Source organism: Prosopis cineraria, unplaced genomic scaffold, assembly GCF_029017545.1.
Source record: "Prosopis cineraria cultivar Desert tree isolate PC_DT_omini unplaced genomic scaffold, ASM2901754v1 PC9, whole genome shotgun sequence".
Lineage (NCBI taxonomy): Eukaryota > Viridiplantae > Streptophyta > Magnoliopsida > Fabales > Fabaceae > Prosopis > Prosopis cineraria.
In genome coordinates, this window is record NW_026555340.1 from 9,378,139 (window position 1) to 9,405,417 (window position 27,279).

At 32.4% G+C, this 27,279-nt stretch overlaps 1 protein-coding gene and 1 pseudogene across 1 annotated transcript; one reads left to right on the forward strand and one right to left on the reverse strand.

Moving 5' to 3' along the window:
* The first annotated feature begins 990 nt into the window (after positions 1 to 990).
* LOC129319543 (disease resistance protein RFL1-like) lies at positions 991 to 21,064 on the forward strand (annotated as a pseudogene).
* Positions 21,065 to 24,010: 2,946 nt separating this feature from the next.
* Positions 24,011 to 24,907, reverse strand: LOC129319544 (MDIS1-interacting receptor like kinase 2-like). The gene has a single exon (XM_054964654.1). It carries the CDS (start codon positions 24,905 to 24,907, stop codon positions 24,011 to 24,013), a length of 897 nt encoding a protein of 298 aa, XP_054820629.1.
* Between the last annotated feature and the right edge of the window lie 2,372 nt (positions 24,908 to 27,279).

The following is a 27,279-nucleotide window of genomic DNA, read 5'->3' on the forward strand; positions in this document are numbered from 1 at the left end:
ATTTGCTTAGTGATTTAAATGGTTTGTTTATTAAGTTAGTTTTAGGATTAATTCCTTAACCACACTTATTTTATTTGAATTGTGTGATTTTTGGATAACACTCGGGGCAAGTGTTACATTTGGTATCAGAGCTAGGTTTATGATTCTTCTTTCCTACTTGGCACCTTAAATACATTATTTTTTTTGCTCTTTCCCTTCTGCTACTAACCTGGACTAATATTGTTTTTTGTTCTCTGGCTTGTTCCTTTAGGAGGGGAGAAAGGTCCGTACACTTGTGACTATACGCCTTTCAGTTGTAACATGGCTCGAAGAGGAAGAGGTAGATCGAGGAATGAGGAATGACCACCACCTCTACCTCCTCCGCCTCCACCTCCGCCTCTACCTCCACCACCACCACAGGGGACGGATGCAGTCATGGCTAGGCTGCTTGAAGTTATGGTGGATATACAGCAAAATCTTAAAAGTCATACTGTTCCAGATCAGCATGTTGACTTAAGTGCTGGGCAGGGATCTTCTAGTACTATGGGAGCTCATGCACCAGTTGTTAATAATCGAGAGGATGACATATCCGAACCTTGGAAGGAATTCTCTCACTCTAATCTAACCACATATGATGGTAGTATGCTTGATGGGAAAGCTGAGGAGTGGTTGGATCGGATGGAGCAATTATTTACTGTTGTGAGATGTACATCTGAGCAGAGGGTTATCTTGGCTATGATGCAGCTTGTTGGTGAAGCCAAGCATTGGTAGGATTCTGTTAAGCCCATAAATGGAAGATCTATGTCTTGGGCGGAATTTAAAGAAAGATTTTATGATTTTCACTTTCCACCAGCTTTCAGAGATGAGAAAGAGGCAGAGTTTCATGCATTTCAGCAGGGGGACTTAGACGAGGAGACTTTTATGAGAAAATTTAATCAGCTGTCTAAGTTCTCAACATATCTAAAGGCTTCTAATGATAATAAGTGGAAAGCAAAGAGGTTATTAGAAAAGATGAGGCCAGAATACCGCCAGCAGCTATCTTTGTTAGGCGAGGTGACATATGATGAGATGTGCAATCGTCTAAGGATTGCCGCTCGCCGAGGCCGAGACACAGAGAGTAGCCAGAGTAAGGATACACCAGGTCAATTTTCTTTTGGGTTGGCTCCTACTGGTGGTGTATCTAAGAGAATGGGTTTTAGCTCTGGTTCTTCTTCTAGTGGCTCCTTTAGAATCGGGTCTTCTTCTGCTTCTGGTAATTGAAATTTAAATAGGGGTTTAAGATTTCAAGGTAATCGGGGTGGTAATATGAGATCTGGGGGTTCTCATTTCTCTGGGAATGCTCGAGCACATTCTTCACAAACCAGTCAAGCCCTAATTCTAAGCACAGCGAGGTCACCTTGCAATAGATGTGGTAGGGTTCATTTTGGTCGCTGCTTTGCTTGCTACAAGTGTGGAAAGTTAGGCCATTTGATCCGTGACTACCCTGATTTACATGAGAGCTTGGATCGGAGGAACGTGATTCCTGGTAGAGTGTATACAGTATCTCAGGAGGAGGCTAGGAAGTCATCGAATCTAATCACTGGTATGGTTTCTATCTGTGGCCTCGATTTAGAAGCTTTGTTTGATTGTGGTGCGACGCATTCTTTTATTTTTGCCAAGCACTTAGATAGAATGGCTATGCCTGTTGACCAGTTGCCCCATGATATAGAAGTTTCCTCTACTTCTAGTTTGGTTGGTCGATCCAGTGTGGTGTGTAGGACTAAGATGACTTTTAATGGGCGATCGACTTGGGTGAATATGATCAAATTACCTATGCAAGGGATTAATTTAATTATTGGTATGGATGGGTTGACAGCTTATGGTGCTGTCTTAGATTGTGTGGCTAAGACAGTGACTTTAGTAGAAGTACCGGAGGTGATCGAGGAATACCTTGGTCATTCTTGTTTTCTTTCTTCTTTGCAAGTTGAAAGGTTGATTGAGTAGGGTTGTGAGGCTTACGTGGTAGTGCTCGCTACCCAAGGGTCTGAGACAGGTATGGTGGATGAAATTGAGGTTGTTAGGGAGTTCCCAGAGGTGTTTTTTGAGGATGTATCAGGATTACCTCCAGAATGTGAGGTTGAATTCTCGATTGACCTGGTATCAGGGACTCAGCCAATTTCAAAGGCTCCCTATAGAATGGCTCCTTCAGAGTTAGCTAAGTTGAAGAAGCAACTTGAGGAGCTGTTAGATAAGGGATTTATTAGACCTAGTGTTTCTCCTTGGGGATCTCTTGTCTTATTTGTAAAGAAGAAGGATGGTAGTTTAAGATTGTGTATCGATTACAGGCAGTTGAATAAGGTTACGGTGAAGAACAAGTACCCATTGCCTCGCATCGATGATCTCTTTGATCAGTTGGTTGGTGCCACAATTTTCTCTGAGATTGATTTACGTTCAGGGTACCATCAGCTGAGGGTTAGTGAGAAGGATGTGGTGAAGACTGCTTTCAGGACTCGATATGGTCATTACGAGTTTTTGGTTATGCCATTCGGGCTGACTCGATAAGAAAGTCTTCTACTTCAATTGCTTTCCTATTTTAATATTTGGTAGCAATTTTCAAATTCTTTACTTTCCTATTTTGCTATTTGTGTTACTTTTCTATTCTATTTGATTTTATATTTTTGTCTTTGAGACTCTTTGACTTTTATTTTTTTTCTTTCCTATTTTTATTTTTCACATGTGGTTTTTCATTTCAAGCTTGATTTTATTTAAAAATGTTTCTTTTTTATTTGTTTCAAAATTTAAAAAATTTGCCAAAAAAAATATTTTTTCATTTTGGGTTTGTTTTTTAGTTTTCTTAATTTACAAGATATTCACTTAGTTATTTCTTAGTTTTTTGATTTGTTGTTTGGTTTTACTATTAGATTCTATTCACAAGCTTAGTGAGTGGTAAAAGGTAAGTGTGTTTGTCATCATTAAAAAAGCCATTAATTACTTTTTAGTGAAACATGAGTGACTTTATTTCTCTTGAGAGTAAACACGTGAGTTTGTGTGTGTGATGATCCATTTTTATCTTATATAGTTTCTAGTGCTTTTGTGAACATGAGTAATAAGGATGAATCCCCTAACGTTGATATCAACTCTGTTTTAGAACTCATTAAAATATAGTTGTAGCAGTTTTGTTTGAAATTTGATCATAGTTTTCATAAGGAGGATAAGGATGAGTCAAACACTTCCTTTTCTAAAGGAAAGAAGCATGAGACCCCCAGTGATGATGAAGAGTATGAAGAGCCCCTTCACTTAAGGGAAAGAAATCCTCAAAGCTTGATGTTGACCAATCGGACTAGAAAGTAAAGTATCCTTCATTCAAGAGTAGCAATAATCAAAAAAATACCTTGATTAGGAAATGAAGATGGATCAAATCTTCATGAATCTTGATTTGTCTGAGTCAAGGAAGGTAAAAACTACTTCTTTGAATTTTACTGACTAAGTTGTTTATTGGTGGCAAGATTTACAACACAAAAGAAGCCAACTTTGAAAAAAGCCCATTAAAACGTGGGAGAAACTTAAAAGATACATAAGAAAGGCTTATGTCCTTAGCTATTGCTACATGGAGTTAAATAGAAAATTGAGAATGTTTTCTCAAGGATCTATGACTGTGGAAGAGTATGTGCATGAGTTAAATATCTTGAAGTTTTATGCAAATATTTAAGAGAATAAATGTGAAGCAATGTCAAGAATTATGGATGGCTTGAGCTTGTGGTTAAGAGATAAGCTTGACTTGTACACTTTTGTGGACAAGGAAGAGCTCATACACAAAGCTTTAAAATTAGAGCAAAGAAATAAGAACAAATGTTCTAATTTCTCTTAGAAAGACTCCAAGGCAATATCCAAATGGAAGGATTTTAAGGCTAAATATACATCCAAGGTCAAGGAACAATCTAAACCCAAGCATGAGGGTAAAGCTTTTAACCCTGAACCTTCTTCTTGTTCATCTAATACTTCTCTTATTAAGTGTTTCTAATGCCATGGCATGGGCCATATGGTGAGAGATTGTAGCAATAAAAGAGCTATAATCTTGAGAGATGATGGTGGCTATGATAGCATGCATGAAAGTGATAAAGATGATGCTGATAATGTTGATGATGATTGTACCTCTTATGAATTAAATGATGAGCTTGAATGCAATGGTATTGTTGATTCTATCTTGATGGCAAGAAGAGCTCTCAATATTCAACTAAAGGAGGATGATGAATATAAGCAATGTGAGCATATTTTTCATACTAAATGCTTCATCAAAGAGAAAGTGTGTAGCATGGTAATAGATGGTGGTAATTGCACTAATGTAGCTGGCACTTTACTTGTAGATAAATTGTCTGTCACACCCTAAATACATAAGGCATGACCGGCTTGAGATATGTGTACAAAACTCATATCACATAAACCTCAACTCGTGAAGCTTTAAATTTTAAACCATAAACACATTTAATATCATGCCTAGAAAATAAGGCAAGATCGGCATGGAACATAGAAATAATATTCCACATTCCAAAAGCCTTAACTCAAGAAAACTCAAATTCTAAAATTTGCATATGTAATTAATATAAATAAACAACTATACAATAATTTTATAAAAGTTACAAATCATCAATTTATAGAAAATTTTTGACAAAACTTCCTGTAAAAATAGAATTTCCAAGATTTTACAAATCATCAATTTAACAAAAAGGGAGCTCCAATCCTCAACAATAGCCAAACAACACAATATAAAGATCAAGATTCTAACTATAGTCTATGTGGATCACCAAAAAATCTAAAACATTATTTATAAAATACAATATATAAATCATAAATTTCTACCAAAATAGCATCTCTACTTCAACCCAAAAGCAAAATCCCTTCAAGGATCTGACGGAGATATAAGGTCAGCTATGCCATCTAAGACCAAACCAAATATTTTCTAGTGAATAATTTCCTAACTATAACATTTTTGCAGAATCATATTGAATAAAATACAATAATTATATAAATTACATGAGAAACCAATTCAATATATATGAATTTATAAACTTGAAATAAAAGTTCTGTATAACTTCAATAATGAAAACATTTAAATCTACAATGACAAAACAGCTTTAGCATTTGATCTTGATAAGTCAAAATGATTAAATAAACAAATAAGAATAATAATATTTACTAAATTAAAAAATCATTATGTATGAAATCAACACTTAATTAAAATTTATTTATTTATTTATTTTTGTGGGGGATTTATCAAAACATCACAAACGTGAACACATTATCCACGGACACACAGTCCACAAGGGTAAGTAACCAAACATAGTCAAAGACATGAAACAAATGTGGACACATAGTCCACGAGGATAAGGCTAACCAAACGCAGCTCAAGGCCACGAAACAAATGTGAGTACGAGACCCACAAATAATAAACATGAGAATAAAGCTCATGAAAATCAAACTAACTAGTCATTGACCATGGTGTGCCAAGAGCTAATGGAACTGCTGTTAGCAACCAGTGTTCTGCATAAAATTTCCTCTAAATCCATTTGCAAACATGCGAGAAAATAATTATTATTAAATAAATTTTTTATTTTCAATGTCAAACTCATATGAATCATTTTCTGTATTAATCTAACATTTGATAGAATTAAAAAAAATTAAAAAAATTTATAATCAAAGTCCAAATTTGTTTTAATTGATCAAATAACATTTCAAATCTGGTAAAGATAATTTCTCAAATAAAGTAATTTTAATTAACAAATATCCAATAATCACATTATTACTATTAAAATGATTTGCAAAAAAACGTAATATTTTAATAAAGAAAATTTTGATTGGAAAAATCAGTTGGGACACTATCCACTTACCTAACATGTTCTCAAATGAAAAATTTACTCCAAATGGGCACTCTTTCATCAATGCTTTATCTCTAAGTTCCTAATGTCCAGTTAATATCATTATCATTTTTTTATATGCCTTATCATTCAAAATCTTCAGTCCAAAAATGATTAAAAATAAAATATAAAATTCTCGACTTCAACTTTCTCAATCATCACACAAACACTCCACAAATATTTCAAAGATGAATATATATAAACAACAATTTGGCCTTGAATCACTAACAAAATATCTTTTCCAAAAATCTCTAATTTCAAATATTCTATTATAGAAAATAAGTGTCTTCTACATTTATAAATTACCTAATTTTTTTTTTACCGAAACGCCGACTGTACATTAATTCCAAATTCCTCCATAAAGCTTTTTAACATTCACATATTTTGCCTAACAATCTCTTAATAAGCATAGTTGCATTATCTTTATGATCAAATTTTTATATAATATTAGACTCAATTCACAAGATAGTAGCATCCAAGTCATTCAGTCTCAAAAAAATTTAATGAAATGTTAGAAAATGTGCAATCAAGCAACTCCATCTTCCAAGCATTTTATCAAACATCTTATAGGCACCATTCTACAAATTTCATGTCCAAGTTCTTCTATCCCATCCTAACCAATTTTTCAACATCAACCATTCCTAACAAAGATAATTTAATTCAAAATTCTAACTTTTACTTATCATAATTATGTTTTAAGTACATAAATTTTCAGCCTAAGTTCCTCTCTCTCTCCCCCCTCTTTCTTCTCATTTTTTTAACAGACACGAACAACAGCAAAAATTCAAGAGAAATATTCCAACTTCAACTCTATCACATCTCATATTAAACGCACAGATTTTTTTTTAAGGAACATAGAAAAAATCATGGTTTCTTGTCTCAATAGAAATAGCAGGACAGAGAGACAAAAGGTGAGGAATGTCTGAATTCAAAGCTAAAACACAAACAGGAAAAAGAGATTATGCATCACGATTGGAAGGAGAAGAGGAAGAACCTGATGCTCAATCTGTCATAGTAGCTCGATCAAAAGAAGGAGAGGAGAAGTTCATCGTGAAAACAGGGGAGGACGAATCCTAACACACGAACACAATAGCACCGTTGAAGGAGGAGGATTTTGGCATTTTCCTTCAGCCACCAGTGGCGGACTAAGAGAAACGAGGCTAAAGGAAGAAGAAGATTTGAACAAACTCCACCCAGAAACAAAGATGCTAGTTGACGCTGACGATCACCATAAGAGAAGAATGAAAACTCCTAACCCAAGCTTCCTACACGGCAGATCATAGCAGTCGCACAACCCACGCCGGAGGAACTAGAACGGAGGGAGAGGAACGATGGCTGGTACGGAGCTCTCCTCTCTTTTCTCTAGAACCGAATTAAAGAGGATGAGGGGAAAAAATATCTGGTCTTCAACAAAGACATTGCAATAATTTCACAGGCTGAAGCAAAAGCCAATAATAATAATAATAATCATCATCATCGTCGTCGTCGTCGTCGTCATCATTGTCATCATTCTCGTCGTCATCATTGTCATCATCCTCATCCTCATCGTCGTCGTCGTTATCATCATCGTCATCCTCATCGTCATCGTCGTCGTCATCATCATCGTCATCCTCATTGTCATCGTCGTCATCGTTGTCGTCGTCATCGTCGTCGTCATCATCATCATCATCATCAAAGATTTGAACTCTGAGGCAACAAGTAAAAACTTGGAATAATTTTCACTAAATTATCCATTCACTTTATTATAACTACCTTAAAATTTATAAAAATACAATCAAAATATGCTATTATTAATTAATTTTTTAATTTTATTATTTATTATTATTATTATCATTATTTGTTTTGTTTTATTATCTTATTATTTATTATTATTTTGTTATATTTTTTAAAGAGTTATTACATTTAATATTGTAATAAGTTTATATTATTTATTCATTTATTTATTTCAATACTCTTCATGCAAACAAAGTTCATAATTTTCTATAAAACTTTAATGGAATCTCTCCCAAAAATGAGAATTTCCAAAATTTATCAATAACAAAGAACAATATTTCAAACAAAGGAGCTCCGCTCCTTACTAATAATTTTACAATCTAATAAGAAAGATAAGAATTCTACTAATAGCCAACATGGAGCACTTAAACCAAACCATTAAATTAATACAAAGTTCAATTTATATCAAATGAGATTTGTCTAAAATAATTCTTCCACTCCCTTTTCAACGATAAAACGCCTTAATGAACACCATGAGATAAAAGTTGTTCTACACCATATGTGACCAAAATATTTTTCAGGGAACAATGTCCCAAATTAAAATTTAATAAAATAAAAGAAAGAAATATAAATGTAATAGGCATAAATTTAAATAAAATAGTCATTTAGAATGGCAGAAAATGAAAACTCAAACATCATTTAAAAACTTGAGCCAAAAACAACTTCATATAATGAAAACACAATAATCAAGAGCCAATTATTATAAAGAAATTCACTTTCTATCTATTAGGCTTATGTTAAAAATAGTCAGGAGATGCTTCATCATTATAAAGAAATCTAGTCATAAAAACCAGCTTGCTTTATAGGATTAGTTTAAAAACAATAAATTTGAAATCTTCTTTAGTAGGACTTTATCAAAATGAATAATAAGCGTGTATATACATTTCACGAGGGTAAATAAACAATTGAGTATGGATACACAATCTACAAGAATAAGTAACTGGTCAAGCACGACAAGAGCCACAAAACAAATGTGAGTACAATGCTCACAAATATCCATCCCTTCGTTTCACGTGCATTGGCCTATACATGGGGCTAGTATCTCCTATAAACATCCTACTAACTAGGTGTACCATGGCACGCTAAAGGCTAACAGAAACTACCATTAGCAACTAGCATTTGATTCAGTCCCACACTTTAAATCAAGCATACATGAGTCATAATAATAAATCTAAACTACAAAATCAAACATTGCCAATGTATTAAATAATGGTAGATACTTAGTTATAAAATAATTCTAACTCTTCTTATAAAACTTTATACAATAGAAATATTTTTTTTGTCATGACAATTGATAACAAAATTTAAAATGTAATGATATAAATAGTCATGAATTTAGTTAAACATTATTGTGAAAAATAAATTTACTAATAAGTGATTTGGGATGCTATTCAGTTACCCGATACATTCACAAATATATAACTTACTCCTAATTAACTGCTTTTGTGATGTAGTCCGTGCCTTAAATCCCTAATGCCCAAAGGGGCATTTTTGTTATCTCCTTTATGCAATTTATGAATCCAAAATTTTCAATCCAAACAAATTTAAAGAAATGGAAAAGAGAGTCTCAACATCAATCATTCACATATAAGAAACCATGTTGAGTATAATAAATGACAAACATATATACAATTAATATTCAAACTTTCCAAATCTTCCTATAGAAGTTAAACAACTTATACTTTGATTTAATCAATGTTATCACTCATGTATATTCAGTTTTCATAAACTTCCATCTTCAAATATCTTATCAAATACTTTATGCAAACTCAAAAACTAACATAAGACCATACAAATTTGGTCCTTGAATTAATAATCACATATCTTTATTCAAAACTTTCTAACTTTATTTTCAACTTTGTAATATTGGGAATAATTACCTATTATGACAATTTACTTGACAGTAACACATTTTGCATTCACTTGCTACAATAACTAACATACCCCTATCAAACATTTCATCAAACACTTAGCGTGCATTTGAAATCAAACCATACAAGGGTCAATTTATTCTTTAATTATATTTTCCAACAATTTCCCAATCATCCATAATAAATTCATCATGCTTTTCAAATTCAACTCTTTGACAAAAAAAAATTAAATCTTAAATTGAACATCTAAATCAATTTCCTTCCTATGTAACCGAAACGCTTAAGGCATCATTACTTATTTAGAGTGAGCTTCCAAGTTTTTATTTTAAGTTTGATTGATACTGATCTCTTATTTGCACGCACATTAGCTTCCAAGTCTTTATTTTAGAGTTTATAACTCTTGTGAGTCTTAGGGCTTTGTTGCGGCATCCCACGTGAGAAACAGATGTAATCAAGAGCGTGATAAATTTTTATGGTGTTTTCGAAGGTTGAGGTTCCTAGAGTCAGGTGCTCTAGAGAATATTCTCCTTGATTATTATCCCATTATTTATTTCATTTCTTTCTTTATTTTCGTCATAAATTTCATCCCTTTTTTTATGTTTTGTGTTTTTATTGTATTTCAAGGTTTTGTCCCTAAACTAGCATGATTTTGCTTTTGCATCCTCTATCACTAGTCTCACAATCATTACTTTGGAGGTTATATCATGTCTTGAGAAGTTGAGAATTTTCGAGTTCATGACAGAGGGTATTGTAATGAACCTGACCTTTTCATCAACCGATTTGGAAGGAGTTATTTTTAGGTCAGTTAGAGTTGCTACCACACTTGGAGATTATATCAATCACCTTATTTACTCTCTCTGTCTTGAACAAATTACTAACTTCAACAAATTTTCCACAGGCGGGTGCGACCTAAGCCAATTATTTTACAACAACCATTGGTTATCCATATTGGCGCATTTTGCAAGCTACGAGTGGTCAAAATGAGCTCCTATCGTACACTAACTCATTTGACATGGCTAAAGTATGATCCGCAGCTTGTTACTCTTGAAGTAGCAACTTGTGATGAACTTCGGGAAATTATAACGGAAAATGAAGACCGAGGAAAAGTGGATGACATATTTGGAAGTCTCGAGAACATGTGTTTGATTCATTTGCGATGTCTAACATGAATCTGCAGAAAGGTCTTGCCTTTTCCTAAGCTTCAATATATGGCCACGCAAGGATGCGATCAGTTGATGAGGCTTCCTATGGATTCTAACTCTGCAAAATGTTTGGAGAAAATAGAGGGAAATTTTCAGTGGTGGGTACGTTGAAAGTGGGAAGATCCAACCATTGAGAACTTACTCCAACAAAAATTTGAAGGTAAATACATTTCTAGCTTGAATTCTTCATCTGCTTTCTGTTTTGCATTTTTTTTTATAAGACAAGGTAATTGCGTCTCTCGATTATAGTGCACAGTTCTTTTCCCTTTTTTCTTGCTTATATTGGGTTTGTTTATTTTCCGATTTTAAGGTTGTTTTTAGTTATTCAGCATGAGACAAGACCCCATAAACCAGCAGTACGTACTACATCCAACACACAGCAGCCAACCAACAATCACGAAAGTGATAAAAGGAGTAGGAAATAAACAAATTTCCTAAGGCGTGATTGAAGGCAAGGAAGATGACGGTAGAAGCAAGATGACAAAAGAGAGAGCGCTTGACGAGGTGGTGAAGAACGAAAGCTCCACTGGTATCTACGACTGCGAGCAGTCTTCAAGAAGCAACTTTCATGAAAAGAGAAAATATATTGCAGGTCTATAAAGTTTCATTTAATCTTGGGTAAAGGTGTTTTCTTCTTTTAAAGTATTCACGAGTAGCGCCCATCACTTTAAATTATTGGTTAGAGTAATTTTATTTTTAAAAATAATTAAAATTAAATACTTTTATCCTTACTGTCAAATTCTCAATGATCAACGTTAAACATATTAACTAGGATTCTAATATTGGCCATTAACAAAATTCAACAGAAAGGACAAAATAATTCATTTTAATTATTTTAAGAGCAAAATTATTTTCATTAATAATTTAAAATGTTGGGCGCCCCTTAAAGAATATTTCAAAAATAAAAATACAACCTTTATCCTTCAATTTTAAATTATATTTCTGCAATGTATTTATTTTAATTCAATCTTATAGTTTAATCAATTGAATTTTTTAATCCTGAAAAATTGAAATATTTAATTTTTTTCCTTTGAAAAAAAAAATGAAGAACATATATATTTTATTAAATAATTATATAACTTTATAATTAATCACATAATTTTTATAACTCAAAATTTAGATAATTAGGTTTTTTTACACTATTTTGTATACATACAAAATTTTTGATAAAAGATTAATAAAAATATAAACAGTGTATTAAATCAAATCTTCTTTTTGTGATTTTGGCTCAAAGTATTAAATTAAATTTTTTGTTAACTCCAAGAGCATTTTTGTTTTTTATAAAATTTAAAATTTATTATTAATTTTAAACTATCTTCAAGAGTTAACATATACATAATATATCAAATTATAAAGATTTTATCAAATAAAATAAATTAGAGAATTAATTTAAAATTGAGAAAAACTATAAAGACATGTAAATTAATTTTCGCCTAAAAAAATGTACACAATGGCAATAATAAATTTGTGGGGGAAAAAATGAACAGACCTAAACTGTTTTTTTCTCTCTTTTGGATCAATCACAGAAAGCATATTTTCTTTCAAAATCCTTATACTTTTAAAGCAAAAACATCTAGAAGAAAACATGTAAGCCTTAATTCTTGCTGTCCTTTGCAGGACCTCAATCTTTATTTAAAAATTTTAAAATATATACATGGGCATTAGATGTATATTAATTATATGGGGAAAAGTTTTAAAGTTATACATAATCCTAAGTATAGAGTAAATTAAAGATGCCGTAGTTATCTCTTCCCCTAACATATTGCCCCTATTTAATTGTATCAAATTGTAATTTCTATGCACACTTTACTTCTGGTCATTAATTTAGTAAAGAGCAAAAATAAAAATCAAAGATTTTTTTTAAAAAAATTGAAGATATTAACTATCTTCTTTTAATAACCATGGAGTAGTTTAACTTTGCCCTACAATTAGGATAAGAGAGATTATATTAGATGATGATTATCTCTTTTTCTTATATATAATATAATTTGAAAAATTTATTTTTACAGTTATGGATTTGTATATCAGTAATTCAGTATGACATATTATCGTTTCTATGACATTATATTTGTTTCGAAAGATTAGCACATTAGTATAAACATTTTCCAACTTGATTAATTTCTATGATGTCAATCTTGAACACAATTATTTTTCTGGTTGATGCTGTCATTTTTCAATCTATGTTATTTCTGTGTGTACTGTAGGGGACACAAAACGGTAAAGGCTAAACAGGAAGGATCCAGAAAGAAGTTCTATTTAGGCCTTTAATTTAAAAACGATAATGTTGTAACCAATTAAAGTTGAAATGAATGATAGTGTGACCCATTGCATTTTACTCCTTTTGTTCTTGTTTCTCTGGTTTCTTTTTGGATCGCTAATGGTGGGGCAAGAAAAGGAATTGAAACAGAGTTCAGATAGAAGATTGTTGGAAGCTTCTAGTGAGATAAGTGAAAGGGAGGTTTTGGTTCTAACTGTCTATCTTCCACTTGCTTAGACTGTTAAAGAAGAAATTTCTTGTCTTGATTATTAGGGTTGTTTACTTCTTTTGGCAGAAAACAAAATCTTGTAATGGAAAGGATATTTTTGTGTTACCACATGTACTTTGGACAGGTGTCATGAACTTTAGAAAAATTAGGTTGAAATATTGTCAAATTGATATTTAAAGATTTTCAACTTGTTCTCCCCTTACTTCAGTTCCTATTAAGTTTCTAGATTTTTTTCTAGTCTTTGAATTAATTCGGCAAAAAGACTTTAGCTTCTTCTAGAGGCAAATTTTCCTTAAGGATAGTGAATATATATTATATATGTTGGCATATTTATTTACTTTTGTATTTTTATAATTAGCTATCATTTTTTTAAATGGCTTATAAACAAACAAAGCATATAGATTGATAAATTCTAAAACAAAATACGCTGTTTAAGTTTTTTAACACTCAACCTAGTTAGTTCAATTCCTTAAATCATCAAATAATATTCTTAGTTCATTTGCCTAGTTAGGTTTTAGAATTGACCAAGTGTTCTAGTTAACTAACCCTATGAAAAACCCTCTCTAATGGAAGTCTAAATTAACTCACAAGACTATGCAAGGCAATCAAGACAATCATCAATTGCAAAACACAAGATTATGCAATTTCACAATGATGGCTGAGATATATTCCACATGTTCACAAGAGTAGAGTCAACTAAACAAGCATTCCTCATTACAAAGAAATGAACTCAAACTAGAATTACAAACTAATGATAGATTAACTCAAGACTAAGGTGCTAATTATCAAGTAAAATGAGAAAAACTAGGAGAATAGAAAATCTTAGAAAATTGAAAATCATTGATTCATCTTCTACTTCATCCTCCCTCTAGGATCCCTTGGAGAATCTAGCCTCTCATCATCATCTTCAATGTTGTCATGCTTCTCCCAACTAGGCCAAACCAAGCTTCCGTCTTCAAGATCCTTCAATCCTTGTAAAATCCTAAGGGTTTGGATGAGATTTAGGAGAGGAAGAGAATGGGAGTTGTCTTGTGTGATTTGGTTGAGAAATGAGAGAGATATGGTGGGTTGAATGGAAGAGAAAATTGATGAGCAAGAAAGTGACAGAAAATGTTTGAATATGAGAAAATGAGTGAGAATCTAAAGTGGGAGAATGATACACGAAATTGGCTAGCTAGAAAGTGAAGGAATGTGTAGGAAACCTTCCAAGTGAATGTGGTGTTCCAACTAATAGTCACTTAGCCGAAACTAACTCTCAATTTGGAAGGAAATGGTGACAATTCCAATGCTCTCCTTTGATCTAATGTGATGTACTATTTCAAGCTTAGTTTGTACCCTAGCCTCTTAGGTCTATACAAGTCATGCCTCTTTACCCCTGTGAAAGCCTTTGATTTGCTTTGAATCATGTCTTCATGTCTCACATTAATTCCACCTACATCACAATTTAATCAAATAATAAATTTATTATAGTGTAACATTTATTTAATTGGACTAAGATATGAAATATTTAATTAGACCTAGGTAGTAAAATCACTAAGGGAATGTGAATAAAAAATCTTCACAAGATACAAGTGTAAAGATGTACACACTTGAACCAAAACCCAAACTACAAAAAAGGTATATATATTGGTTATTTTTACTTATATATAATGATTTTTAACCGCTATATATTTTAATACTTTATATTCTCTAAGCAAATATAAAATAGTTTTTAACTGCTATATATTGGGAGGATATATATAGCAGTTACTTCAAAATAACCACAATGTATTTGAAATATATATAGCAGTTTCTTCAGAATAACCACTATATAGTTTACAAACTGCATTATATAACAATTATTGAAAAATAATCGCTATATAATTCTAATTATATAGCAGTTATTTGAGATAATTGCTATATAGTTCCTAAAATTTTTACATTTTTCCAAATGGACCTTGAGTAAAATAAATATAATGATTGACTCATTTAAAATGCCCTCATTAATTATTTGAGTGAAATATAATAAATTAGGGGCATTAAAAAAATATATAAAATCTATCCAATATCTTATGTTTTGGACCAAATGGGCCCAATATATATATGTATTATAAAATAGAATGGGGACAAGGTTTCCAGAACTTTAATGGAACTTGAGGTTTCTGGGAACAGTACTTTCTTGCAAACGAAGTGATACAATTTTGGTGTTCTGTTTCCAATCAGCAGAATCCAATGTACCAAGCATACTCTATTACATGCTAAAAATATTATAATACATAGAGGAACGGAATTGAAATTCAAAGAACTTGAAGTAGGTACTCTATAATTGTATCTACCTACCTATGAAAATTCCAATGTAGCCATTATTAATTAGAGATGTGAAGTGAAAGAAAGCAAAGTGTCTAGGATTGTGACGGAAAATTTGCGTTCTTTTTATTAAGAAACACTTGTCACTTCAATGACTAATTTGTGTTAGGTTGTCTAAATGTTGATAGATTTAAACAGACATAGAAAGTCTTATACTAGATAAAATTGAATATAATAATTAATATAAAATATAAAAATAAAAAAAAGGGATCTATAAGCTCGAGCTTTGAAGTACCTATTGTAGGCAATGTAGTCTCATTTCGGACTTCAAACATGCATGTGCGCAATTAGGTCATAGGCAAAACTTGGATCTAATACTACTTGTTATGAATGGGCAGACCAACCACCTAGAAACGAGAAGAGGGGCGAAACTTGCAAGAGTAACAAAAAAATACGATAGCTATTAACAGCTCAAGTCCATCCATACACGGGCATCCTAAAAATTTCTATGGGTTAGCCTTGTGATGGAAAACCACTTGCTACTCTCATTTTTCATATCAAAACTTTAATTGAAGATTTTCACGAATAGCAACAAAGACCAGGGATCACGTGATTCAAAGAAATTATTTTAATAAATAAACATGGAGATTATCAAAATTTCAAAACAAGAGGAATCGAGTTTAAGATTCAAGTTTCAACAGACAACTTTGTACTCTTGCTTCTCTATTTACAACTAACAAGCATCCACATCCATCTCTCACAGATCCATGGATCTGATAGCTACAATCTGGGATGCAACCAAGTATTTGCGTGCCTGCACAGCTAGACATGCTTATTTCATTTCTCACTTAGAGGACAATCTTTCAATCTTTAACAGATCGTTGGGGTGAGCTTCAAAACCGAAGCCAAGATGGGAAGTCAATGGTCCAACAAACTGAAAGCAAGCCACATATGAGAAGAACACGAGAAGTAGAAGCCTGGCTATATCGTTCAAACGATTTTGAACAGGTTCTAATTTACTAGAAACTTATCATTTTTCGGGTTATTACATGTTAGAGCTCATTTCACTCAAATGAAATGAAGTGAAATTGGTTTTTAACTCTAGAAATTTTCTTCTAGTTTGTTTCTATAGATTGTAGAAGATCTTGAGGAACGATGTGCCAAAGTTGTTCGAGACAAATGTATGGGTAAGTTTTCCTGCAAGGATTTTGCCTCAAGATATAATTTCGGAAATGAGATTGTTAAAGCAATGGATCCTGTAAGAGTAGAATTGATGGATAAAGGAGAAAATTTTAATGATAATAGTAGGATTATTTATGAGCTACCACATAAGACTGTAGCAGAAATGCCTGTACCTAAGACTGTTGGCTTAGATTTGATGCTGAACAAGGCTTGGGATTGCATTGAACAAGAAAATGTGGGCATTATTGGTTTGTATGGAATGGGTGGGGTTGGTAAAACCACGCTCATGAAGAGAGTGAATGATAAATTTTCAACAAGAAGAGATGTTTTTGAGTTTGTAATTTGGGTTGTGGTATCTAGAGACCGTAATATGGATAAAATTATAGGTGACATGTAAAACTATTGGCATTCGTAGGATGAACGACACTACAAATGGCAGAACTCAAAAAATCTACAATGTGATGAAACAGAAAAATTTATTCTGATATTAGATGATATGTGGGAGGGATTGGACCTTGACAGCAAAGGAATAGTTCCACTATTGAATGATAGAAACCAATCAAAAGTATTGTTCACAACATGATTTGAAAGTGTTTGTGACCAAATGCAAGCTTGGAAGTTCAAAGTGGAATGTTTGACAAAGGAAGAGGCTTTTGATTTGTTTAGCATGAAAGTGGGTGAAGAAACTATAAACTCAAAACCTGTTATTCGAGAGCTAGCACAACAGCTTATCCAAGAATGCAAAGGATTGCCACTTGTATTGACTACAATTGGACAAACTATGGCTGGCCAAAAGAACCCTTGATCATGGAAGCATGCTATAAAAAATGCTTAAGAGTTATCCTTCTAATGTCAAAGGTATGAAGCATGAAGTGTTTATTTTATTCTTAAGTATAGCTATGATAGCCTTCCCTCTACCACAGAGAAAAAATGCTTCTTGCTCCTTGCCTTGTTCCTAGAGGATCAATGCATTTTTGTTCGCTATCTAATTCTCTTGTGGATTGGAGAGGGTTTACTTGATGAGCATGATAGCATAGATGATGCCTATAATCACGAACAAGATTTAGTTGAAAGCTTAAAGCTAGCATGTCTAGTGGAAGATGATGGGAAATATTGTGTTAAGGTGCACTATGTGATTCGAGACATGGCACTTTGGTTGCTCTGTGGTGAAGATGAAAACACAAACAAAATCCTAGTGCACGGTGAGGCATTGAAATTATTACAAGGCAATAATCTTGAAATTTTGGAGGTTGTTGAAAGGATCTCAATAATGGAGCATAATAATAGACAGCCAAGGACTTCGATTCTTCCTGTTTGTCCTCAACTTGTGACCCTAATTATGGGGTACGACATATGTATAATTAATTGGGAAAATATCCTATTCTTGAGAGAATTAAAGGTTTCGATTTTTGATGGCATTGAGGGAATGACCACTCTTCCTAGCGAAATAGGCATAAAACAAAACCTTCCTATAGAGATGAAAAACTTGAAGAGTTTGAAAACTTTCATACTAAAAATCATTGGTGTTGGTTGTGGTCTTGAATTCATTCCTTTGGAGGTTATATCACGTCTTGAGATGTTAAGAATGTTTGAGTTTAATTCAAAGAATGCCACTTTTGAATTGGACATAATCTCTCAATCGAAGGATTTAGTAGATGAACTATTTTTGGGGCAATTAGACTTGCTACCACACTTGAAGAATATATACATCTCCTTATATACTCCCTCAGGCTTCAACAAATTATTAACTTCAACTAAATTGCAATGTTGCGTCAAACATATGGAAATTAATCAATATGAGAGGGCTTCACATATTTTGCAAGAACGATCAGCTAAACACATTGGCATATTTTGCAAGCTAAGTGTGGTTGAAATTACAAATTGTCCTTCAATAACTCATTTGACATGGTTCAAGTATGCTCCAGAGCTTGTTAATTTTGAAGTAGTAAATTGTGAGCTACTTGAGGAAATCATAATGGAAAGTGAAGGGAACAATGATATTATGGATGGCTTATTTGGAAATCTCAAGATGATGAGATTGCTTTACTTGCCAAATCTAAGGAGCATCTACAAAATAATCTTGCCTTTTCCTGAGCTTCAGTGTATGATGATATATGGACGTGAAAACTTGAAGAAGCTTCCTTTATATTTTAGTTCTGCAAAATCTTTTAACAAAAAAGAGGGAGATCCACAATGGTGAGAAAATTTAGAGTGGGAAGATCCAATTGTTAAGGACTTGCTCCATACAAAATTTCATCGGGTAAATACATTTCTATCTCAGAGACTTAGGTAATTGATACTATTGAACACAATGCATAAACATTTCCGCTGTTTTCTTGCTTATAAAGATTTTTTTTTAAAAAAAAGAATGCACTATTTTGAGTATGTTTTAGTTTGAAACAATTCAATAAATATGAAATTAGATTCTCTAATCAACGGTGGTTAGGTCTTGCTAAAAGGATGATTAATCTCTCCCAACATGAGAAACCAAAGTTTAAATTTTCATTGGAAAAGGTGTTCACATTTAATACTTAACCATGGCTCAAACAAGATTGCTTCTAATAAAATAACTTATGTGCTCTTTTTTTTTTAAAAAAAAATCAGATTCTTAAAATCATTTTTGCTTCTTCTTGTTTTTTGCCCTAATTATACTAGCTAGCATAACTTGTCACATGAAATTCAATATCTTATTTATTTTTTCCTCGGGAGTTTTCATTAAATTATTAATTTGTACTAGGTAGTTTATTTTACAATCAATTTATGGTAGCCTCTTTCCTAAGCTTCAATCTATGTTAACAGGTGGAAGAGATAATTTGAAGAAGCTTCCTCTATATGCTTACCCTGCAAAATATTTGAAGAACATAGTGGCCGGGGAGATACAGAATGGTAAAATAATTTAGAGTTGGAAAATCCAACCATTAAGTATTCATCCAAAGTTTAAAAAGGTAAACACATTTCTACCTTTAATTCTCCATGTTCTTTATGTTTTGCATTTTTTTTTATAAGTTTCTCCCAAAAATTTCATTCAGAGACTGAGGCAGCTGCATCTCTCAATGACTACAGTGCATAAACTTTTACATTAATTTTTTGCTTTATAGTTTTTCTTTCCATTTATTTGCTTTTCTGTTTTGAAGAGATAGAAGAAAATCATGCATTATTTCTCTAGAAATTGTAACGCACTTGCTCAACACGAAATTTGAAGCGATTGAGAGATTTCTAGCTTGGATTCTCCATCTTCTTTCTGGTTTGTATTTTTTTTTATATCTGAATTTACAGTAAGAAACTGAAGTAATTGTTTCCCTCCACTACAATGGTTATTTTTTTATTGATTATATATTTTTTTAATAAAAAATAAACAAAAGAACGCATTGTTTCCAAAAAAAAAAAGGAACAAAGGAACCAAAGAAAAAAAATTCTTGCATAACTTGTTAGTTGAAGTTCCATGTCTTGTTCATTTTTCCTCCGGACTTTCGTTCTCTTGTTATGTTTCTATTAAATGGTGAATTTTATTATCCATTTATGGTATCCTTTTTAATTTGTTAAAATTTTTTAGACTGATTGAATATTTCCTTTTCCTGTCTCCATTGCAGTTGCAGTAGTAGTTATATAGATGTAGTGCTTTCCAACATGAGAATTGATGCAGAATTCCATTTGGACGTCATATATGTAAGTGTAGAAGCATCTACTTTTTTTTATAGACATTATATTATTCATAGGATCATGAATTAATAGTAGAACTTATATTGGTCATATTTCATATAATTGAACCATGAGATATAGAATGAGTTAAGCCACTGTCTTTTGAAATATGGGTTCCGCAATGACATTGAAATTTAAAATTAATGTTGTGCAGTTGTACAATGAAGTTAGTTCAACAATGTTTAAAAAAAATACAGAAAATGACAATTAGGAATCTCCATAAAAACATTAATGATAATTATAGATACTAAATTATCGAAATCACAATAATAGACCATGATCCTTACTTATATTGAAAAATGCAAATAGTCAGTTGCGAAACCAATAAAAAACACTTGGAATTATTTATAATGTTGGTTGAGAATTTGCAAGAGTAATTTGTGAATCTTAATGTTTTGTAGTCAATATACAAATAAACCACTTGGAAAATTAAAAAAAATACATTTGGGATTTTGTAATATTAAAAATTTATAATTTAATTTGAGAGATTGAGTTGTAATATTTGGAGTTTGGCACTTGAGACCTAACTTGAATTAATTAATTTTTTTGGGACCTCTTTGTCATTCTTTCATTCTTGAGTATAGTTATGTGATAGCCTTTCCTCTACCACTGACAAAACAATGCTTCTTGCTCTCCTTGCCTTGTTCGCGGAGGATCAACGCCTTTTTGTTCACGATCTGGTTTTGTTGTCGTAGGAGAGGGTTTACTTGACGAGTATGATGGCATAGATGATGCCTATAATCATGATCACCAATTCTGCTAGGTAAGAATTACAGAAAATATTGGGGAAAACTGATGTTCAAATGAAAATATTCACAAGCCAAAAGCTTAAAGCCACATGAAAGTTCAGCTAGGACAATTACAACTCAAATATGAAACATCAACAACTAAATACAAGAGGACAAGTAGAGCAGAAAGAATCAGAGAGAAGAGAGCAGACACAAGTGGGAGACAGCTTCCAAAATTCTTGGATAACTTTTTGCTGGCCCATTTGTGTTACTGCAAAGCCCAGAAGTCCATTTTCTGCCTCCATTATCACTATCGAGCCCATTCAAGATGCATGTCTTGTGGAAGATGAGGGGATGATCATATTAAGGTGTAATTCGAGACATGTCACTTTGGTTATCCATGATCAAGATCAAAACAAAAACAAAATCCTAGCTAGAGCAAGGTGAAACATTAAAATTATTACAAGATGATAATCTTGAAAATTTGAAGGTTGTCAAAAGGATCTCAATAATGGAGTACAATAGAGAGTCAAGGATTTGCGTTCTTCCTGTTTGCCCTCATCACAAACAATAGTATATGCATAAATAATTTGGAAAAAAAAAATATCCAATTCATGATAGAAATGAAAGTTTTGATTTTGAAGGAAATTAAGGGAATAGAATAACCACCCTTCCTTTAGAAATAGGTCAGTTGATTCATATAGAATATCTTTCCGATCAAGATGAATAACTTGAAGAAGTTGAAAGTCTTCATCCTACTAAGTCTTTGTCATGGTCTTGGAAGCATTCCTTTGGAAATTATATCTACTATTACAAAAAAAGTTTTTCACGTCATTTTTTTAAGGCATTTCACGTTCCTGTCATAGGGGATATAGATTCGGGTGACATAAAAAGTTGACTTATCCATATTATTTTTATGAGGGATGTGATTTTTGGAAAAACCACATCGCTTTTTTTAAAATAGGGAGGTGCCATTTTTTTTAAAAGTGATGTGGTTTTTTCTAAAACAAGATATTAAAATAATTTAAATTTAAATATCTACCATTCCCATTTCATCATTCCAATTAGTCATGGATTTCATAGATCTAAAAAATAAATAAAAGAAAAAATAAAACCATACCATAATTGATGAAGCAACCAAAGATAATGAAGAAGGCTTAAGCAAATGTTAGAAATAGATATCTACAAAGAAAAAGGGTTTGTGAGTGAAAGTAACACTAACCAACTATTGCTTGCTCAAGGGAAAGAGGAGGAGAAATTGTGAATCTCGACCGTGGGTCTCGAAGTTTTCTGTCGAATGGGGTAAAGAGGAGGAGACAAGGAGAAGAAGAGTTGTCTATCAAATGCCCACCGTTAAATGCTGGCCCTAGGTCTCGATTCAGTCTATCGGCCATAGATCTTAATGCTATGGGTCTCGATGCAATGGGAAGGAAAGAGAGAGTTGTTGTGTGGAGAAGAGGAGAGATCTACAATGGGGAGGAGAGGAGAGATGTGTTGCCATCAAAGGAAAGAGAGAGAGAAGAGCTAGGTTTTAAACATAGAATGAAGGACTAAAATCCACATCACTTTTTAGAAAATGATGTGAAAATTGTCTAGAAATAATTTATTTTCTATAATTCATGTTGCTTTTTTAAAAAAGCGATGTGGATAATTTATTCATGTCGCTTTTTAAGAAGGCAAAGTGAAAAATATTTAAAAATTAATAATTTAAAATAATTTATTTTGTACAATCCACATTGCTTTTTAAGAAAGTGACGTGAAAAATGTCCAAAATTAATAATTTAAAATAATTTATTTTCTACCAAAAGCGACGTGGATAATTTATCCACATTGTTTTTTAAGAAAGTGACGTGATGAATTAAGGTTTAAATTTTCATTAGGAGAGGGTGCTCACATTTACTATTCAACTATACTTCAAATAGGATTGCCTTTAATGGGAGGATATCCATGAGCAATAAAAAAAATGTGACTAATAAAAATTAAATTTGAAAAACTAAGTCAATAGTTGAGATAAATTTGAGGGATTAAAAGTTGTATTATTCCTTTTTAATTTTTGTATAAATGTAATAATTATAATTATTTATTAAAGCAAGAGACTTTATCATGTGACCTTTCAACTATTATAAATAATTTGGAGATCTTTATATATATATATATATAGATATGTATATATATTCGCTTCCTTTTCTGTGTGTCGCTGAATATTGTATTGATCTATTTGTTATTGACAAACTTTATTGGTAGACTGATTATCAATAAATGTAGTGACATCTATGACGTTGTGAATCATTTTCCTTCAGCCTAAGTTGTGATCATGATAGTAATGTTAGTGTTATTGGCACTTCACTCATATTTGTTAATAGTGTCTCTGTGCATTTAGTTGATGTATGTTACTATGTCATTGGGCATTTTTCTTTTGGATAGTTTAGTAGTACGCTTTCACTTGTGTTTGCTTACATTTTTTACCCTTGCTTGCAGAGTATATGCCTGTAGGAAGTCTCTATGATTACTTGCATGAAAACCATATAATATGTTGGAGCTCTCTCAACTACTAAAGTTTTCGATTGATGTTTGCGGGTATGGAGAGTATTTGCTAAGAAACAATATAATTCACAAGGATCTGACACTACTACAAAATAAACTTAAGAGAACGCCCTTACCAAAACAAAGTAGAAAAACAAAAATTACCATTTTCTTACCCTTGTGATGGCTTGAGTTGTTATTTTTGGTTGGGCAAATTGGCAAGTGAAATGCAATGCCACATAAGCCTTTGTTGCCTCTTAATCTTTCCATTGTAGTCGTATGAAAGGATGAAATATTTGGAAGTGGACCTTCTAATTGATTTGTGATATATCAATTGAAATCAAGCTTTTCATATGATCAAAAGATGAAGGTATAGTACCAGAGAAATTATTATGTGAGAGGTTCAACATTACCAATTGTTGTAGCTCTCCAAGCATGGTTGGGATTTTTTCCAGTGAAAGAGTTTCCACTAAGATCAAGAAATTGAAGATGTTGCAGCTGGCTAAAGCTAGAAGGAAGGCTGTAGAACTTATTTTTACTTAAATTCAATGCCCATAACTTAATCAATTGACCAACTTTTTTTGGAATTGAACCACTTAAGTGGTTGTTAGCTAGACTCAACTGTTCAAGGTTCTTCAATGATATTAAATTAGGAGAAATGTTTCTTGAAAATTGATTGTTGCTCAACATAAGCTCACTCAATAATGACAATTGACTCAATTCTTTTGGAATCTTTCCTATCAATTGATTTGAAGACAAATCAAGTCTCTGTAACTTTGTTGCCTCGAGTAACTCCAATGGTATGCAACCTGATAAGTGATTATTGGATATCTTGAGGCTTGAAAGATTATGGCACTTACCCGAATTAGGTGACAAGTGGCCATAAAATGCATTGTTACTCAAATCAATGTAGTACAAGTCTGGGTATACACTAAAAGCATCAACTATATTTCCTGTGAATTGATTGCTTTCAAGTCTAACTCTTCTAAGGCCAGAGAAATTCTTCAAACTTCTAGGAGTTGGATCACTGAAATGATTTTGATTGGCACTAATATAAGCTAGTACCTCACCATGGCAAATGTCTTGAGGCAAATGACCTTTGAAATTATTGTTAGAAATTTGCAAGGATTGCAACTTGGTTAGGTTATTCATTTTTGATGGAAGATTGCCACTAAGTTTGTTGTGAAGCAAACATATTGTGGACAACTTTGTCATCTTGCCAATACTAGAAGGAATCGATCCAGAAGGATTGTTTTCACACAAAGCTAGCAACGTGAGTTTGGTCATGTTTCCAATACTTCAAGGAATAGATCCAGAAAGATGCTTCTCATGAAGAAGGAGGGTGTCTAGATTGGCTATATTCCATATGGAGGATGGGATTGATCTGGATATTTCATTTTTTAACAATTTCAATGTCACCATGGAGTAGAGTTTCCTTACTTCTCATGGAATGGACCCTGAAATTTGATTTAAATAAAGATAAAGATATTGTAAATTAGACATGTTTCCAATAGTACTTGGGATGCTACGAATGAGATTGTTTTTAGACATGTCAAGTTGAAGAAGTTCCTTCAACAATCCAATTTCACAGGGAATATAACCAATTAACTGATTATGTCCAAGAGTTTAGTACTAGAGATTTATCATCCTTTCAATTTGGGAAGGAATGTGGCCAGAAAGGAGATTGTTTCCTAGATGTAGTTAAGACAAGTTGGCCAAATTTTCTATACCTTCGGGGATATAGCCATTGAAATAATTGAAACCTTAGTCTAGAACAACAATATTCCTTGTCAATTGAGTTATCAAAGATGAAAGTGGTCTGGAGAGACTATTTGTTATGCAAAGAAAGTTGACAATGAGGACAAGTTGCCAATACTTGTTGGAATGCTACCAGTGAACTCATTATAGGAAAAATTTATAATGTTAAGTTTGGACAGTTCACTAATCTGGGAAGTGATAATCCCATAAAATGAGTTCTGATGTATAGATATGAATCGAAGATTTGGGAAAGGTGAGAAATTGAGGTTATCAAGCATACTTCTTAATCCATGATTTTGAAGAGAAATATTGAAAATGGAGTTGAACTCATCACATGTAATTCCAACCCAATCGCAAGGATGACTAGTATTACCATTCCATGATGATAATAGAGCTTGGCTTTTGTTGTCAAGGCTGGCTTTCCACTTCAATAAAGCATTTGCTTCACTGTTTGGAGAACTTGTGGAACAGGAGACATGTGATGAAGAGAAAGTTATGGAGTAGATCATTAGGGCAACCCACCAAAGTGTTAACATTCCAGAAAACTGAGGTTCTCCTAATACGAATCCCAAAGCTATGAAGGGAATTTTGAACCAAATGAGGATGGCGTAAAAACAAAGGATGCTAGATGTAATACACACACACACACAAGTAAATGTGGTAACAATGATTTATTTTCTTACTTTCTATATTCCTAACCTACAAGGTAATTTATTTAACACATGTAAATTACCATTTGAATTGATGGAGCTAAATGACATTGACTGAAGAAAGCATGACCATTGTAAGTGTAAAGAATCCATGACTCTATATGTGAAATGTAGCTGATTGAGGAATTTTCTTCAAACGCGCAAGTCAGGCCAACTTGAGAAGTGAAGATTAAGAAACAAGCTTTGATATCTTTTTCAAAAAATAAAACAAGGGTAAGACTTTATAAAGATCCAAAATCAACCCAAGCATGGGAGAGAGGCGGGGTGGAGCATTTTAATTTGTAATTTGGTTCAGCAGTACAGCAAGTACTTGAATTATATGGTCTCATTTATTGTCAAGGGAGTCAGAATATCAAACACAGTTGGGAAAATATTACCATAGACTTTATGAGAAGAAAATCAGAATATATATTTATATAGGAGCGGGGTATAATTATATTCATCGCTGCTAATTTAGTCAATGCTAACGCTGAATTTGAACTTTGCTGCTTGTTCAGTAAATCGTTGGAATGTTTTTTAGTGAATCCGAAGCACTTTGTGTTGGATTTTGAAATAAAGTACTCTCTTTGGTCATAATTATATGAAGGGAATTTGGAATCAAATGAGGATGATTTAAACACAAGGGATGCTAGGTGCGCGCGCGCAAGTAAATGTGATAACAATTATTATTTTAATTGGTCTTTGTAGTTTCTCGCTTGAATAATAATAATAATAATAATAATAATAATAATAATAATAATAATAAGAGATAACATAATCATTGATCTTTATAGTTTCATCAGATTTTATCTTTAGTTTCTATACTTTTTTCAATGTTTTCAATCGTTATAATTTTTATTGAACCATATAATAGTCTAATTTATTGTATGGTTATAATTATAACCATCCAAAAAGGCCCATCATATATACCTGTTTTTGTGGTAGTAGATTATGTTTATTCTTCTAAACTCCAATGATATTAAATTACAGGAACAATAAGAATTAAAAACACTAAAAATAAATTATAAAAACTAAAAGCAAAATTAAATAAAACTATAGGATCAATTATTAAGGTTTCCCTAACAACAACAACAATAATAATTCACCAAATAGTAGTGCTAGTAGTAATTGAATCACGCTTATATCAAGTTGACTTTAAAGTGCCCAATACTACGTTCAACTCGCGTGCGGGGAAATTGACATTTTTCAATT